The sequence below is a fragment of the Daktulosphaira vitifoliae genome, unplaced genomic scaffold (genome assembly GCF_025091365.1).
Source record: "Daktulosphaira vitifoliae isolate Bord-2020 unplaced genomic scaffold, ASM2509136v1 Scaffold_1, whole genome shotgun sequence".
In the NCBI taxonomy this organism is placed as follows: domain Eukaryota; kingdom Metazoa; phylum Arthropoda; class Insecta; order Hemiptera; family Phylloxeridae; genus Daktulosphaira; species Daktulosphaira vitifoliae.
In genome coordinates, this window is record NW_026099572.1 from 63,155,991 (window position 1) to 63,176,339 (window position 20,349).

At 25.9% G+C, this 20,349-nt stretch overlaps 1 protein-coding gene across 4 annotated transcripts in view; it reads right to left on the reverse strand.

The window, feature by feature from the left end:
• Positions 1-20,349, reverse strand: part of LOC126894769 (uncharacterized) — an 87,967-nt gene that overhangs the window by 38,075 nt on the left and 29,543 nt on the right. For all 4 annotated transcript variants that reach the window (XM_050666019.1, XM_050666017.1, XM_050666016.1 and 1 more), the window contains exons 2-8: positions 19,543-19,610; positions 18,645-18,826; positions 18,460-18,583; positions 18,282-18,399; positions 17,060-17,218; positions 16,874-17,006; positions 14,077-14,201 (exon numbers count right to left, since the gene is read on the reverse strand). In XM_050666019.1, the coding sequence (XP_050521976.1) occupies positions 14,077-14,201; positions 16,874-17,006; positions 17,060-17,218; positions 18,282-18,399; positions 18,460-18,583; positions 18,645-18,654 (669 nt within the window). In that variant the 5' untranslated portion in view covers positions 18,655-18,826; positions 19,543-19,610. The remainder of the gene's footprint in view (positions 1-14,076; positions 14,202-16,873; positions 17,007-17,059; positions 17,219-18,281; positions 18,400-18,459; positions 18,584-18,644; positions 18,827-19,542; positions 19,611-20,349) is intronic.

Sequence of the window (20,349 nt, forward strand, 5' to 3'; positions counted from 1 at the left end):
AAAAAAATAACTTTTCATTAATATAAAAAACGGACAAAATCAATGTATTGGTGTGCAGTGGAGAATAATCTTGTAAAATTATAATTCAACCGATAAGTCGGTTTGTTTCCGATTGTGCAACTGAGTTTGAATACAAGTCAATAATAATGAGTTAAGGCGTAAATTGATTTTTTACGCTTTAGGGTTACAGATTCGCCGCCTAATGACATGAAAGACAACAGTACAACAATGTTGTGTAAAATAACAATGAAAAAAAACTGGCCAATACACACGTAAGGTAGGTACACTCATTATAAATAAAGTGCAATATTATTAATAAGACGGGTTTAATTAAGGACCTAATAAAAAATAAAAACAATGGTCTTATTGTTCATCCGTTGCGCCCAATGAACCTCTACGAGCGGCATAGCTATTTGAAGAGGCGAAATTATCTTTTCTAGTGTTACAGCCTAAAAAACCGTTAAGGCAATTGAGCAGATAAACCGTTTCGCATTGTAAATCTTGTTATTTTTCAATATCTCGGAGTTTAAACAACGGAACAATAAACGCATAGTGATCTCTATTGTCGAATTTTTATGAATTCTGCGGTAAACTAGCGGGTGAAAGTTTTTTAGTTATCTTTGAAATATGTTCCTGATTGTTAATCTGGAAGCATCCGTGTAACTTTCGTCGAGCGCACATACAATTATTAATACGTACAGAAGTATTTAAAACGATTAAACGAACATTTGCATGTAAACACATGTAAGTACATGACACGTACAATTGTGGTAGGTCGTGAGAGATGGAGACGGATTTACAACAACGTGGAGATGAAAGGCGAGCGCTCTAAAGATAAGACGGTGGTCAATAAGCTACACTTGCAACTTGAAACACGGAAAAAGGATTAATTAAAAACAATTTGAAAATACTGGTGTACCAGATGATATTCTAATATCGTCGAATATGTACAGAAATTAATAATTCGCAATATTTCAGTAATTATCTAAATTGCCTTATAAGATTCAATAATTAATAAAGGTATACAAGTATACACTTGGAGCAATTGAGATTTTAACCTAATCGCAGAAAGCTAATGCACTTGAGTGAACAGTACTACAGTAGTTACTACGATCTTAAAATTATATTGGCGATAAACGTGAAGTATGAAAGTGTTAAGTGTTCGCGTAATAGAAAAAGAACCATTAAATAGTTATGTGTATGTAATTACACAAGAAAGTGAATTTAGCTGACTCAATATATGAACTTATATTTTATTGTTTACATATCAACTATCGCGAGAAAAGACTTATGTAAAGAGATTCGACAAACATTGGAACAAAAACTTTATTTAAATAATGAAAAAAAAAAAAATACCACGATAAATAAATTCAATTTCTTTTCACTTGGTTTATTTATTCATTATTTTGAGTATCTTAAAAAATAATAGTCATATATTAGATTTTTTTCCAAAAGAATATACCCCGCAATTGTTATTTTATTTCGCCTCACGAATATCATTAAATATTTACATGTTTTACAAATATTATGTATAAAACATGAATGAATATTTAATGACACAAACTGGTATATTTTTATTATGTACGTTACATTATGTCGTATGTCAGGGTAAACGATTTTCACTTATTGAAAAAAATGCATATTGCATGAATAAAAATAAGAATAAACATAACATGCCAAATATATTTATCGGAGAACAACAAGACTTTATTTTTAAAATAAATTAGTACTTAAAAAAATTATTTTTAATCTAAAATCAGAATCATCATGTTAATATTTTTTTTAGCTCAATTACACATAATTATTACATTGACATTTATATAAGTACAAAAGAGAAAAAAATTTAATTGGTACACCAAAAATAGGTTATAAGTATAAGATTACTGAGAAAATACAAAACTAGTTCAAACCTCAAAATTATACTGGTATGATATAGTGGCTAATTTGTAGTTCACTAATATTTATGTTTATTTACAGTTATAATCAATTAAAAATGTTTAATTAATAAAACTGAAATAATGATTACTTTTTGAAATTATAATTCATGTCTTGTATTTTATGTTTAGTTTGACATAGTTCAGATTAGATTAATTAATTAATTCAACTTACAATCTACTAACAATTCTTATTCATTTCGTTGTGAAAATACCATTAATTTTTAAAATCACTAAATACTTCGAGATAATTAATACATTTCATTAAAACGCCCAATTAATATGCGTATTCTTAATTTGATTGAGATGCAGGACTTAGTATCCTATTTCACGACTAATGATGTTTTTGATACTTTGTATCTATTGGTTTTTTTATTTTCAATTAGGCCCGTCTGGAGAGTTCGCATTGGCCTTAACAGAATGAAAGCAAAACCCAAACTGATGTATAGTTTTACGAGTATATTAATGCACTTGACGTGTGCCTATTTGTGCACTAGTATTACTATATAGTTTCATTTCAGGTTTTCTATATCAACCCGTAAATTTATCTAACAGCAAACAACTAACTTAGTACTTACTTTGTTATTTTTTACTCTTATTCCCAAAGGATTTAATGGTTCGAATACGCGATACGAGTATAACAAATGTAAAATTAGTGTTGTTGCCAGTTACACATGCTGATTTATGTTAAAACAAAAACATTTATTCAAAATAGGTTCGAGACACGAAGCAATCGTAAAAAAGTTTCAATTTCCATCAGTCCTTTTCATTCAACACGATGTACCGAAACAGATTATTTTTGAAACGTGTCCTTAACGGTATTTGGCGGTTTTTTACACTGTAAGGCTCAGCGTTATTTTTTATTAGCTTACTAGTACAATAATAGGTATCAGTCGAAAGCTAAAACACGCCAAGTCAAACGAGGCGGAAGAGCGGCGGCGCTTACTTTCAGAACACGATGGTAAAAAGAAAAATATAAAACTAAGAGAAAATATTTTGCGGTGGCAATACTTGTCAGACACCAATAATCACTGCACATGTGGTTACACTATTAAATGATACAATCTCGTCAAAAAATTATTAAAAGACTTCATTACAATGACCTAGATACATATTGCACCCAAACTAGTAAGTTTCTGGACAATCTTCAAATAATTGGTTACAGGAACCAGCATTTGCAATATAAAATAGTGTTATAATTAAATAGAATACTGTTAAACGATGTTGAAATTGGAAAATTCATTTCCTACGCGATAAATTTATTTATGCAACTTGAAATAATTTGTAGATAAGACTCTTCAGTCGAAAAATAAATTATCAAATTAATCGGCACTCGATTAAATTTGCCAACGATACAACAACAGTTGATCAAGTTAGTCATCAATTTTAGTAATTTATTTTAGTTCAAAAACTTTTCGATATTTTCAAGACACGAAAATAGGTAGAAAAGTAAAAATGAATTCTTTTAGACATTATCGATAATTCAAAATTAAACCATAAACTTTTCCTCTAAACATAAGGACATGAGTTTTTTTTTTTGCATGTCTTCTTTGTGGTCTGTTTCGGTTCTTTTAATACTAGTTTGTATTTTTTACTTTGAAAACTTCTTTTAACGGTAGTTTTCTTAAGCTTAGTATAGTTGTTCAATACAAACAGCTTAATATTTTAGAACTAGCCTCAATTATAATTGAAGTCGTGCTCAAAATGGAAAGAACAATGAGTGCGTAACGATGATATCCATGTAATATAAAAATTGTAACTATAATTCGTACTCCGCACTAGAATCATCATTGTAATCTGCAATAACATCATAGAAAACGCATTCAGGAACACGAAGACCTAGTACGTGATCCATTGTCAATAATTTGGCCAGTCCGTCGCATTATAAGAGGATAATTTTCTATGCTATTGATATAATAGAATACAACTGTCGTAGATAACAGTTTGTGCGGGCTTTGTACACAATAATTACACCTTATAATAATAATAGAACATAATAAGTCCTCATCAATTTTTTAGTCATGTTATACTCGAGTAGAGCTTAAAAAAATTGTTTTTAAGAATATACAGTCGTGTAGAAGGACTTATTTTTTTTAATTTTGTATTTTTTATGATATTTTATATGTATTGTCTTACTTTTATTGAATGTAAATATTTTTATAATATAACTAGATGTCTAGAAAAAATAAAAATATGTACAGTCATCATAAGTTTTTGTGTCCTATCCGAACGTTTATTTTCATATATTATGTGAAAAAATGCTTAGCTGCTGCAGCGAATGTCAAATTTTTGGCACATGTGAATATCATGTATATTGACAGTAAACGNTGTGAAAATAATTATGTGAAAAAATGCTTAGCTGCTGCAGCGAATGTCAAATTTTTGGCACATGTGAATATCATGTATATTGACAGTAAACGTACGTCCAACATTTTAGCTTAAAATACATCATTATAAAAGTTTATGGATTGATGCCTACAGATCTAATCTTCATACCTGTTCAATAGATCATCGCAATCTATTTTAAAACCACACGTGCTTTGTTTATTAAAACAATAGCTATAACCTATAGATAAAAAACGAATAAATATTTAATGTTATCTATATTTTTGCAACGTTTAGAATATCCCACAGAGTTTCTTTAATCTAAAAGACTTCTTGTAATGGTATTATTGAATAAGAAATGAAAAAAAACTAAAAACAGGATGACTACGTAAATATTATAAAAAGCAAAACATTGCAAGGGATTGTTTTATTATCTATCAATGGAACTATACATTAATCTCGTGACATTTCAAGATAATTTATTAAAATACGAAAAGTAATTCTATAGCTATACATTATAAGACATGAACTTTTTATAATAGTCATAAAATGTTTTCATATGTGATGATGTGAGTAGTGATGCAAGTTATATAACCATCAAGACATTTCGTATAAAACGTTTTCTTATACAACAATACAAAGAAGTGTAAGTTCATTAGCGTTATTATTAAAAAATCTATTAATCATCTAGTTCCGACTGTTATATCAAGTCAATCATATCAACAAAGGAAAAAGTAAGGCCTTGAACCAAGTTCACTGTCTTTAACGTAATCTCTGGAAATCTAAAAAGAAAACGAAAGGAAAAACTTACCAAGTGAAAAATACGTAGTTAAAACTCAAACAGTTGTAAATGAAAAACGACTTAAGACTTCCAATCCATTTAACTGCAAGATTATGATTTACGAAATGGTTATTATGTAATAAGTCAAAAGAATCTTTTTCGGAGAAATAAAAACGATTTTTAAAGGTATAAGGTGAAAAATATAATTATGGTTATGTAATGTTTTTATTCATTAATAATATTCGTAGGAAAATGTGCTGGTAAATACGAGTATCGTATAATTAGTACACTGAGTACTGACATTAAAAAAGTAATTTATAAATAACGGATACTCTTTAATGGCACATAGTAATCATAACGACTATTGTTTACTCATAAAGAGAATGATATTCACAGAAAGCAAAACGTTTACCAAAAAACCACTAATGATAAAGTAACTTTCAACAAATACAACTATGTCGTATAAATTTTAAGAATTTGGCAATTGTACAAAAAATGGTTGACAATGTGCAACAGTTGAAATTTAAATGTATACCCACATTGAAAACGATAAGAAGTAAAATTGTCTTGTTCTAAGTGAAAGCAAAACACTAAACTAACTTGCGCGGTTTATTTACTTTTTTCTTCAATTAAAAATGTCTGTTGAAGGTTCGTTGAACAGGTAAAACTTATTAGCGAGACGTAAAAACAATAGTATATATCGTATTTGGAAGCTACAAATACAACAATATATAAAAGCTACACTTTATCCTCATGTGAATATATATGAACACAACTCTCGAGTTATTAAGACCGTAAAGGAATAGAATACAATTGGACACTGGCAGATTCTTCTAAGGAAATACAATGAATAATTTAAAAAATAATTTAATCTGTGAATAAATCATTCGAAATTCCGGGGTCGTTTTATTTTAAACACTGTTTATTTAACATAGCGTTTTAATCGTGTTTAAAACACCAAAAGTGACAAAATTTACATTGAACTTATGGGACGTTTTAAATTGTTTATTTTTGTTTTATATAGCGTTTTTTTACAACCTTGCAAAATACTAGCATTATTTCTCAAATTAATTTAAAACTAGTCCAATGAAAGAAGACATAAAAACGCAGTTACTTTTTAGGTAGAGAGCATAGGGGATTCTATGACTGGTATGACTCTTTAACTACAGTTTATACTTAAACTACATTTATTTTTACCTTATATTTAATAACAATATGTCTAATAATAAAATGTAGACAAATAAATTTGGATAAAACTTTTTACAATAAATAATTCAATTATATACTCAAATAAGCATCTCAATAGGCACAGTAATCATAGAGTTGTAAAAAAAAAGAACTTCGTTATAATAAGAAGCTCTTTTTCCATTAATTAAGTAGTTCATGATAAATGAATCACCCTATGTGTACATAGTATATGCCCATAACCAGAAGTAAATAATCAGTGATATTATATTTACCTAGGGTTATAGGTAAAGAAGTGAATGAACCCTACATGTCACCACCATAAAATAATTTTTATTCACAACCTAGTTCTTCTCATGCACATGTGTTATATACAAATAAACATAAAACTACGGAAATTCAAAAATCAAAAATTATTTTATATTTTAATTTTATTAGATAAATTCAAGGGAAATTATTTAAAACCAAGTTTTAACATACGTATAATGAATAAGGTGCAGTATTAATTATTTTTAGTAATTGTAAACACTACATGAATTCTAGCCGACCAACTTGTTTTTCATTAAAGTACCTATTTCACCAATTATAAACGCACTCGATATATTTTTAAATAAAAAACTTTTTTAGATAGTAAGCCACAATTAGGGCAAAATGTGTTGTATACCAGTAGATAATGTTTTAATTATTTAGTTTAATTAACTTAGTTATTGTGATCAGAAAATGTATTTTCTCATTCTCAGAATATACATTTAACGTATTTTATTAGTAAGACTATTTTATAATTGTTCTTTAATTTTAATAATTTTATTGGCCTCACTATGTTCCTTCTCAAACAACTTTCTATTTATTAATAACTAGGATTAATATATCTTAATCAAAACGAAACTTAACTTTTAAATAATTGAATGATAATATAAATAATATAATTTTATTATAGATCAGATAAATGGTTACACTATTACTTAAGTAGAAAATTTCAAGTTTTATAATAGAGTACCGCATTTTTTATTTTTTTTAATTATCAAGTTCCTTAGTAAGATCTGGAAAGATTGAAAAGAGATGCGGAATTGTTAATTTTTTTTTTTTAGTTTTTAATTATATACTTTCTATGTCTAATGTTAGTCTTTTTGAAAATTATAATAATCTTCCTAAATATTAATATTATTGAGTGTAGATAATTAAATTATTTATATTTAATGGTAATATAAAAAGTTTTTCTATAAAAAATTGAATTAAAAAACGGTAGCACAGTGGGGTCGAGCACAGTGTGGACGAGGCATAGATGGAACAAGTATAGATGAATTCTGACAGTGATTAAAATCACTATCATAAGAAACGCTTCGATGCAAATCTGTAGACAGTGTTTCCTTTAGAGAAATTGATGAAATATTTTAAAAGCAACATGAACTCTTATTTCTTTAATTATATCCTGATTAGTAGTTCTTTGATTTTAAAATATAATATATGAATAAATACTAATTATAGTTTTTAAATTTAGTATGAAATTGTGAGGCCAGCTATGATGTATGGTTAATAGTGTTGGGCGGTTGATAAGAAAGTAGAGCAGAGAATAAGTGTAGCAGAGATGAGAATGCTTAGTTGGATGAGTGGAGTGACTAGAGAAGATAGGATAAGGAACGAGCATATAAGAGGAAGTATAGGTGTTGCGTCAATCGTGGATAAGATGACAGAAAATAGACTTAGATTGTTTAGTCATGGTATGAGGAAAGAAGAATCGAAAGCTGTAAGAACAGTTATAGAAATGAATGTTGAAGGAAGAAGAGATAGAGGAAGACCAAAAAAGAGATGGAGGGATGCTATTGAATGCGATTTGAGGACAGCTGATGTGAGAGTAGTAGATGTGGGAGATCGTGTAAAGTGGAAGCTTAGGATAAGGGTGACCGACCCCAAGTAGTTGGGATTAAGGCAAAGAAAAAGAAAAATATTACCTGAAATTCCTGTGGCAATTGACATAATATGATTGTTATTTCGGAATGTACAATTTAGCGTTTAGTTGGGTTTAAATAATATAGCGTCAAATCAATTACCTACTCTATCGGTTGTATCTCAATATACACTACACTTTAATGATACAATAAATAAATAAACTCACACATACACACATATGCATTTATAACATTGTGTCTAATGTAAGTATAACATGATAAAAAGTAACCGTAAAATGAAAAAAATGGAATATAAATTTTATTACTCATATTAAATGTAATGTAACTCGAAAAATATTTGTTTAAATGAAAAAATATANATATAAATTTTAGTACTCACATTAAATGTAATGTAACTCGAAAAATGTTTGTTTAAATGAAAAAATATAAGATAATTTTTTTGTTTATAATTGTCTTTTAAACAACTTTTGTACGAAACTTTTTTTTGTAAGTTAAATATTTTTTAAGAAAATTAAAAAAGCTCATATTTTTGAACTTTTGCGAGGCTGTAAAAAAAAAGCTCAATTCCAATCTTGAGGACTAGTAGTATGTCATTATACGTATTTTAATTCAACTATTAATAAAACAAAATTTGGTTGGGAATTTTTTAAGAAATTTTTCCTTTGTTGACTGGCCTAGATGTTAATTTTAAACTTGTAATTGAGCTAAAAGTTATGGTAANTTAATTTTAAATTTGTAATTGAGCTAAAAGTTATGGTAATATATTCAACTTTTTTTGCTATAAACTTTCATAAATCTTTATCAAAAATTGTTCATAAATTTTAAAGAACCAAAAAAATAGGTTAAAATTGAAAATTTGGACTGATTATTTTTAACATATTAAAAATCAAATCAGTAATAATTTGAAAACAAATTTTTTTTTCTTTTAATTATTATTTTATATATATAATTAGTAATAATATAAAAAATTAGAAGTGATAGAAATAGTCTACTTGCAGATTTGAAAACAACGCGAAAAGTTGATTTAGAAAAGTATATTTTTGCTTCTGATGAAAGTTCCTTGTAGTCCAGTGCATTTTTTTATAGTAACAAACAGTTTTTATTGAAAATTATTGTATCAAGCCCTTTAAATTTTTATACACGTAAAAGTAAAGCAAAATATAACTTCTTTATTATTTTTATAATTTCTCCGTTTAAATTACAATATTAAATATCAATTTCATACTAAATTTAATAATTATAATTAGTATATATTCAAATATTATATTTTAAAATCAAAGAACTACTAATCATGATATAATTAAAGAAATAAGAGTTGATGTTGCTTTTGGAATAATCCACCAATTGCCTAATTAAAACAAAAAAAAAAAAAGTTTGTTGGGAATTTTTTCTGCTATTCTGCAAAATTACTCCTTCGTTGACTAGAATGAATCATTAAATAGAAAATTTTATGAGAATTAAAACAATGTTATTTTTAAGATTAATATGCAGTCAGAAAGTTTTATAATTATTATTTATTGTAAATTTATCAGAAAAACTCATTATTTTTTGCATTTTTATCGTAATAGAACACTTAAATAGAAATCATAGTAATCATTTCTAAGTAATTTTTGATATTTAAAAAGATTCTACTATTGAAATATCCAGAACTGAATTAATTTTAATGATTTACTTTAACTAAAAAAAAAAAAGTTAATATTTTGAATCCCTCTTGTGGGCAGGTAAAGGGTTAGATTTATAAAAAAAACCAAATGATAGATAAAGACATGCATCTAAATAAAAAAAAATATACTGATTTGGTCATTTTTGATAAAGTTATAACAATTAACAAAGTTATAAGTTTTATACACTGGACTACAAGGAACTTCCATCAGAAACAAAAATATACTATTCTAAATCAACTTTTCGCGATGTTTTAAAATGTGCAATTAGACTTTTTCTATAACTTCTAAGTTTTAATATTATTAAAAAATAGTTTTTACATATAAAAAAAAATAATTAAGAACAAAAAAAATTGTTTTAAATTAATACTGATTTGATATAATATTTAATATTAATTTGATTATTAATAAGTTAAAAATAAGGAAAATGACATATTTAACCAATTTTGTTAATCGTTTAAAGTTGATTGTTGTAAATGTTTATAAAAAAAAAAAAAAATTTATTTTACCATAACTTTTAGCTCAATTGGTAAGTTTGACATTGACATAATTAAATAGAAAATTTTATGACAATTAAAAAAATTGTATCGTTAAGATCAATATGCAGTCAGAAAGTTTTATAATTACTATTTATTGTAAATTTATCAGAAAAGCTCAATATTTTTTTGCATTTTTATGGTAATAGATAACTTAAATAGAAGTAATAGTAATAATTTCCTAGGAACTTTTGTTGTTTGTTGAAAAGATTCTATAATTGAAATATTGAGAACTTAATTAATTTTAATGATTTACTTTAACTAAATGTACCAATCAAAACAAAGTTGTTAAAAAGATTTACTCAATTGAGTTTATTATAAAATTTGATTATATTTGTAAAAATCAATTGTTAATTCAGGAGAAAAAACAATCATTTTTTTTAGAAATGATTTATATAGCAACACGTTAGAAAAAAATTTGAATATTATAGTCTAATAGTAGCACACACAAACAGAGTAATAAAATTATTAAATTACAAAGTAAAATGATTTAATTTTGTAGTTGAAACCTATCATATCAAACTTCATTCGTTAATAAATATTTTGAAAACATTAGAAATTAATGATTTTAATTGTCTTTATGGAGACGATGTAATAACTAACTGTTTAATTGATAAATTAGAATTTTTTTTTCAATTTTTGAGAGTAATATCTTCAACTAGATACGAATTGTAGTAATTTGACGTATTGTTGAAAAAAGTAGGTCAAGTTAGAGCAGAGAAAATAAATGATAGTCACAAAAAAATATCTTCTCGGCTTTGCATCGAAGCGAAAACTTAAAATATAGTAAAATAATTTTAATACGAATAAGAAATTTCTTCTTGCAAGGGGCGACTAAAGTGATGGGATCCTTGATCTTTATTGAAGTTATTGAATCTAAATGTGATAAAAATCAAACGAGTTAAAATTTATACTAACTTAAAAAGAATTAAGAAAAAATGCAAAAAATTCATTGCCATATGCGGGTTGGAACCTCGTACCCCAAGCGTGTAAAACATAAATTTTACCAACTCGGCAACCGTACGTTGCTTCCGGCGGTTGAAAAATTGGCTATTTAAGCTAGTTCAAATTTCAAAGTTATTTTTCTCGACTTAAAAGAAACAAACATATTTAAATAAGTTTAACTATCTATACTATATCAATTTTAATTTATATAATATTTATGAAAATCTGTACTCCCCTTGTCAGGTATTTTAAAATAAAATAAAATACAAAACCCAGAATTTTAACACAAAAATAGCATATTTTTGCATACGGTAGTCATTTTTACCATGAAGACAAATCCAGAGGTCAAATTTTTTTTTTTCACATTAAAGTATATTACATAAGCTTTAATTTAAGATATATTTAAAAGTGTCAGTATTTCCGGAATACTTTCAAAAATTAAATTGAAAATATCGTAGTAACAATACGCATGTTTAAAGTTTTGACCCCCCTTGTTAAAGGGGTATGATCCGATTTACAAAAAAAGCGTGCCAGATGAAAGGGGTATATCAATATTTATTATAAAAAAATAATAATATTGATCCATACATTTTTCCAAAAGTTATATAAAATATAAATTAAATAATATAACATATAAAATCGAGATTTTTTTCACGGAAATCGTACGTTTTTCTTTAACTTTGATGTCCGTTTTCACCACGAAGACAAGTCCAGAGGTCAAATTTTTTTTTTTCAAATTAAAGTATATTACATAAGCTTTAATTTAAGATATATATAAAAGTGTCAGTCTTTCCGGAACATTTTCAAAAGTTAAGTTGAAAAAGTTCTACTTTCTATACGCATTTTAAAAGGTTTGCACCCCCCCTGTATAAAGGGAAATGGTCCGATTTTAAAAAAAAGTATGTCGAATGAAAGAAGTATATATAAAGTATTTATCATTAAAGAATAAAGTTGATTCATGCATTTTTTAAAAAGTTATAGCAACATAATGTTAAAAAATGTAAAATATAATATCAAGAATTTTTTCACAAAAATAGCATATTTTTGCATACGGTAGTCATTTTCACCATGAAGACAAGTCCAGAGGTCAAATTTTTTTTTTTCAAATTAAAGTATATTACATTAGCTTTAATTTAAGGTATATATAAAATTGTCAGTCTTTCCGGAACATTTTCAAAAGTTAAGTTGAAAAAGTTAATTTTTTGTAAAAAAGTTACCATTTTGAAACCCCATCCTTTGGGCTGTTAAAGGGTCAAATGTTCACAAAAGTATATAAAATGATAGGTAATTATCTTAGGTATCTATAAAAAAAAAAATTATATTGATTCGGTCATTTTTAAAAACGTTATGGCAATTTTAAGTAAAAAAAATTGAAAAAATATCGAAAAGNTTATGGCAATTTTAAGTAAAAAAAATTGAAAAAATATCGAAAATTAGCGATTTTTAAATTTGTAATTTTTTGGGGGATTTCCCCCGTTTACGGGGAACGAGGGAATTTTTTTCAATTTTTGAGGGTAATGTCTTCGACTAGATACGATATGTGATCTTTTGACATATTGTTCATCAAAATCGGTCCAGCGAGAGCTGAGATTGAGCGTTCACAGACGCACAAAAAAAAAAAAAAATAAATAAAAAAAAAAACACATCATAGTAAAATTAATACCTTCTCAGCTTCGCATCGAAGCTAAAAACACATCATAGTAAAATTAATACCTTCTCAGCTTCGCATCGAAGCTAAAAATTAATTTTATATAATAATCTAGAATTTTTATGAAATTGAATTTATTAAAAACGATAATAAAAAACGAAAACTATTGGTAAATAATAACGATATTTATCGTAGGTATTAAAGAAAATGAAAACAAAATTTTTTTTAACGTTTTCCATCTCTGGTATTACAATATGTTTACCAGAGATTTAATTCATTAATTTTTAATATAAAAATAATTAATAGAGTTTTTCAAATTGGGAGATTGGACCTCTAAAACACTCTTCTTATCAATGTTTTAGACTGGACTCTACATAAGTGTATAACACATTAAGTATAATAAATAATACATTAAATACATAAAGCGGATATAATACAATTTTAAAAATCACTTGGTTTTTTCATGAAATTTCTAGCTATTACAAATTTTTCTGGCATTTCCAAATTTCCACGACTTATGGAAACCATAAATTTTTAAAATATCTTAGCTTTACAAACGATTTAATTATTTTTTGTAATAAGGGTATCAAATAGTGACAGTAATAAAAATAAAAATAATTATTGCGTTATAAATTTTTATACCTCCTTGAAACATTAAGTTAGGCAACTTTATGGACAAACATGACAATAAGTTATCAAATTATAATTAAAAAAAGTTTCTATATTTTACCTTTTATATTACAAATAATATAAGTAATGCATCATATAATGTTTTGATATTTATTTGTTTATATAATATATAAGTATTTATAAAAGTTATTTTTACAATAAATTATTTTGATGGTTATTTTTATAAAAAAATAGGGCTAATTTTTAGTTTATCATTAAATAATAATAATTAACCAACATATTTTACTCAATAAATTAAAGAACAAATGAGTTTTTAAATATAGAATAATTGTTTAATATAAAAACTTTCTGTTTCAATTTGTTTTATAAGAGTTACTCTAAAATTTGCATTTCAATTGTTTTTTCTTTAAATAAAAACTAATAGTTTCACTAATTTTTATTATTTTCTACTTCTTCACTACAGTTTTTATGTTCATTTTAAATAGGATGTATTAAATTTAAGATAAATAAAAATAAAAACTTACTTTGTGTTCTTCTGCTTTTTGACTTATTTCACGTCGATTCCAATTTACACGAAAATAGTTTGGTTTCAATCGTCCTTCCATTTGAATCATCCATTGATCTAATGTTCGTAAATTATTTTCCACTTCTATAATATTAAATTATAAATATTATATTTAGTAATTTATCTAAAATACTTATGTTAAAAAAATAAAAAAGGTTTTATATTATTTTATGAATAGTAAAATGTATGTATATTTTGACCTTATAACAAAATATTAACAACTAAAATGCCATTATATTTTTATTTATATGGATAAAAAACAAATCAAGAAATAAAAATTAGTGTGTAAATTATATAATTGTTAATTATACAACAATTTAAAAATTAGCATCAATTATTTAAAAAAAAGTTATCTAAATGGTTTAAAATTAAATTAATAAAAAAATATTAGTGAATAAAGATTGTGCAGGACAATATTAAACGATAAAATAATTTCTTTGATGATAAATAATTTATAAAAATTAGAAGTTTTTAATTTAATATATAAATTAGAGATTATGTCTATCTGTTATGCAGAATAAAGTTTTATTAATAAAGTATAAAATAAAGGACTGTTTCTGAAACTTTAATAAAATTATTTTTTATTTTTTATTTATTTTTTTTTGATGCAAAAGCTGAAAAGTATTTTTTTGGAAATATAAATCTTTAGTTATTAAGTATGCCTGATAAGTAATCACGAAACACATAATCTATAATAATTAAAAATACTAGTTTATTTTTAACTTTTAATAAATAAGGCTGCATAGTGTAAAATAGAGAACAAAGTCAATTACAGCAAACTATTGAAATGAACATGATTAAATTAGGGAATTGTGTAATATATACTATAATGAATTTCATTATTGTTATTTTTTAATTAATATTTTTAATATATTTATCAGCTATTTTAGTATACTATTCAAAATGAATCTGAATCATATCAAATATATAATAATAAGAATATGTTTTTAATTATTTACACCTGTTACATTTTATGTTTGGAGAAAAAAGCACATCTCATAAGGAACATGTTACAATAATGTCTAAAATTAAGTATTTGAATATTTGAAAAACTATTTTAATATTTTTCACTTTTCTTAAACGATTAGATAGATTTTTTTTGTATTTTAAATAAAATTATATATATAATTTTAGGATTTTGTATTACTCTGCATCTGTTACAATTTATTTTAATTGTAATTGCCAATTATTATTTTAATTAAAATTTATAATTTAAATAAAAATTTAACAATTTTTTGGTATTATGATTTTACAGATACAGATTTTGTTTTTCTTTCTAATTGTAAGTCTTCTTCTTCTTCCTTGCCTTAATCCCAACTACATGAGGTCGGTCACTCTTATCCTAAACTTCTACTTGATACGATCTCCCATATCATCTACGCTCACATCAGCTGTCCTCATATCGCATTCAATAGCATCCCTCCATCTCTTTATTGGTCTTCCTCTACCTCTTCTTCCTTCAACATTCATTTCTATAACTGTTCTTACAGCTTTCTATTCTTCTCTCTTCATAACATGACCAAACAATCTAAGTCTATTTTCTCTCATCTCGTCCATGATTGACACTACACTTATACTTCCTCTTATATGCTCATTCCTTATTCTATCTTCTCTAGTCACTCCACTCATACATCTAAGCATTCTCATCTCTACTACACTCATTCTCTGCTCTACTTTCTTATCAACTGCTAAATACTCTGAACCCTACATCTATAGTCTTATAGAATGTACCTTTCAGCCTCATTGAAATTCTTTTATCGCATAAGACGCCAGATACGCTTCTCTCTATTTCAACCACCCGCAGCACTTAATCCTGTGTCTTACATCCTCATAAATACCACTGCTCTTTTGCACATCTGACCCTAAATACTTAAAAGTTTCCACCTCTCCAATCACGTCCTCGCCCATTGTCACTAATCTCCTCATTTCACTTATCTCGTGTTCTCCTTAGTTAAACTCGTACTCTAAATACTTTGTCTTATATAACTACTTATATAATTGTATGTACAACATATAATAAAATAAATAAATATTGAAGTTTCTTAGATATTAGATAAATTTTTATTTATGAAAATACTAAATATTTTATATCAAGTTAATATAGTGTTCAATATAATTGTTCATGACCTCTCCTATAATATGGGATACTGAAACGCATTTGAATGTGGGGTCAATTTGAAAATTACTTGTAGTAATAAATTAAGATCATGTAAAATAAACACATCAAATGTTAGATACAGTATAATCAATCTTTTGTATTTTACACAAATGTATTTTTTAGTAACAACTAGTTTTATCTAATCAATTCAAATGTGATTCTGTTTCCCATATAAATATCAATAGTTAGTTAGCCACAAAATTAGTTTTCTCGAGTCATTGTATAAAAATTAACTACTATCAATTAGTACTAGTACTTACAGAATTATAAATGTAAGATGTAGATTTAATTGTAAAGATATTAATTTTAAGTTTGCACCCATTTTAAATTATAATTATAAATATACATATATATATAAGTTAAGATTATAAACAGAAATTACAAATAAATATTTACAAAATAATTACGTCTTCAGGTTGAATGCATAGATATTTTGATAGAAATTCAATGAACTTTTTTACATAACATTAAATATACACAATATTCAATTAGAATAAATGTGTGCCTTTTCATTTTTAAAATATTCTTTTTTAAAAAAATTATATTCCATTGTAATCACTAGTACATTCCATAAAAAAAAGTAAATTTATATATTAACCTAAATATTGTGCATTATAAATGGAAGAGCGACTTTGATTGATTGAAGGTTCCCGAAAGTTCGGCAGTCTTTTGGATAACTGCGCTATATGGCGCAAAATGTTCAGTCTACTACAAACTTCTTCGTTCATACTCTAAAAATATCACAAATTAAATAAGTTTATTTTCTGAAAAAAATTAATATTACCAGTCTTTTGGGTGATAACATATTTTCTGTGAAAGAACAGTCATTTTTAACTGATGAACTAGAACAGAAACACTTCTCTAATTCCTTGATATAAATATTTAACCGTTCAACATTACATTCTTGAGTGGTTGAAGTATTATTAAGGTCACATTTAACCTCCTGTAAATAAAAAAAAAAGTTATTTACTGAAAGTATTTATTAATAATGTACAATTAATTAACAGTAATAATTTTTACTATAAAAAGTAACAAGATAACTTTTAAGGAGTTTTGATAATCATTAATATTTCAGGAGAAAATCTAATGATAAAGACTAAAGTTGCAACTAAAGTTGTTTGGTTTTTATATCTAATAACCATAGATAATCAAATAGAGCTACCAATTATTGATTATCAGTAATAAATGTTATATACATTGTAGTATTTGTTTCATCTACTATGAATCATTCAACATTTTTTGGACTTATCATATTGGAAAAAATTTAATTACAATAGATTTAATAATATTTTTTTGCTTTTAATGGTTCCTTGAAAGCTATTGCGGCCTCTCTAAGAAAAAGTTTCTTAACTATATATACAGCAAAATGGGTGGTTAATATACTGTCAGATAGAGGGATGGCTACTCTAGTTACTGAATTTATCTCTTGTTCAGTAATTGCAGCTGCCTGTGACCGAGTCTCGAACCCAAGACAGAGAGCATTAGGCACTGCTGCATTACCAAATTGGCCACACCGTCCCTCTTAATTTATAATAAAATACAATATTATATTATATTCAATTTATAATAAAAATTGATCACTTGTGGCTAATATTATTTAAAATTAAAACTATATTAAAAATATTAATTTAAAATTAAAAAATACTTAACTCAAAAAGCCACAAAATAAAATGACTAAAAAGTCACGGGTATGTATTTTGGGAACAATGTTATCATTATCAATGTTAAACACATATTCATACACACACTCTTAATTTAATACTTTAAATTTTTAAAAAGTACTTTTAGGGAGCACTATTACTCTTAAAAAAAATAGTTCTCCATACTAAAAGTTAAAAATATATCAAACATCTTGTAAAGTTTTAGTAAATGGTAAACAATCTTATATTATAAGTCCAATTAAATTAATTAAATTTTAAGAGAAGACAGTTGAAAAATAAATTAAAAAGATATCACGTGAAAAATTATTTACAATAAATATTAGTATAAAATTTGTTTATGCTTACTCTGCAGCTTTCGATTAAATTATTATCCATCAGATACTGATAACTAGTTCTAAGACTGGACAAAAACTCGAAACTACTATCACCTCTCCAACAATCTTGATATGAAGTATTATTTTTTCTAAAAAAATATTTTTTTTAATAGGGGCATTTATATAAATTAATTTAATAAAATAGTTACTTGTTTTTTTTAGTGAGACTGTTGTAGGCTCGTTGATTCACTTGCTGCCCTGCCTCTACATGTGCTGTAGAGGGGTGAAGTGACGATAGAGAGAAACAAGTTTTGATTGAAGAATTTTCAAAATCTACATAGAGACAAACAAAAATTAAATTTATAATTTTATGTTTAAAGTTATTATATCTTACTCATAGGCATCTTGGAATCTGATTTGGGGCGTGGGACTGACTTAGATCTACAAAATGGCACAGGTCGATGGATATTCCTCGAAGGAACTGAAATAGAGCGGGCTAAACGCCTGCTCAACCGTTGGCCACATCGAGGACTTAAACGACTACTGCAACTCCAACAATACTGTCGTTCTTCCAATCTAAATTTTAAATTTCATTGTTATTTACGTACAGATAGATAATTTAATAATAATAATCTTGGCTACTTTAAAATATAACTTGAGTTGTAAATGAATGGAAAGAAACAATGAAGTGCCAATGACGTCACCGATAAAAATTGTGAGAACGTTTCAATTTATTTATTAGTGAGCTCAGGTAGACTAAATTTCGTGACAATATTTTTATTAAATTTTTTTCATGTAATTTTTATGCAACAGTATTGATATAGACTATTTTAGTGGCATAGACAAAAGGGAACTGCTAAATGGGGATATAGCCACTTCCATTGATTATTGGCACTAGTATAATTAGGGCCACGTGGACTTATAAAACCATGTGATAAGCCAAAAAGCCAAAAAAAGATCCATAGTCCCCCTAAAGCAAATATCCTGGCTACATCATTACATAAATATTCAATTATTTAGATTTATAGTATTTGGGATATGATGTGTAGATTAAGCATTATAAATTAAGCATGAAGCAAAAATGATTACATGAAAGTAATACAGTAGTAATAATGCATTAAATTTGCGATAAAAATGTAATCGACACAAACAAATAAAAGGATGAATGGATGTGATTTAAAATATTGAAAATTAAAGTACTCAAAATTTATTAAAAAAAATGTGTATTTATAATTTATTTTTAATTTTAGATTACATAAAGCTTATAAGTAATTCAAATTTGTCTATTATACCTGTGGTGACAATTTTTGATTTTCGACGATCGAGTATTTCTGTTGGTTTTGATTGTTCGACATCGGTACTGAAAAAAGAAACAACACATATTAAAATATTACTTAAAAAATAATTTTTACATCAAAATTTCTGTATATTAGAGGTGAACTATCCCAGTCAAACTTTTTTTTTGAAAATAAGTCTTGGGGTAGTTTTTACTAGCGTACAGTTTTGTCCCTATCTATACATATTAACGAAGTAAAGTTATATGAAAGTTCAGGAATATTAATAGAACTTAATTTTGTGTGTTAAAATATTGAAGTCGTAAAATATTGATGATTATATTTTGCAATGGCTTTCTTTAAGAAAAAAATACAATAATAAAGATGCAATGTCTTCAACGACTGCTAAAGTATACCTTTTGAAATATTTCATAGTCTTATACAAGAAAATTAATAAACGAATATTGTATTGCAAAAAATGTGAACAAACGTATAATTGAAAAGCAACCGACTTAGAGTCTAACAACTGTGGTGAAAATTTCGCCTTAAGATAGATTCATTGTTTTAATATTACTCCTACGAATATGTTTTTCTAAAAGAATAAACAAGAAATGTGAGATGAACAGCAAAAAATATAGAATTTTAATTAATCAGAGTGAAACAAAACAACATTGTATCGTAAAAGCTTATATTTAATCATGTTTAAACATTTGCCATCTAGATGTATTTTCTCACTATCACATTTGTTATGAAAAAGCAATGTCAAAGTCAAATTATACAAGTATGTAAGAGCAACAATAAATGTAAGCCGCGTAATTTTGCAAG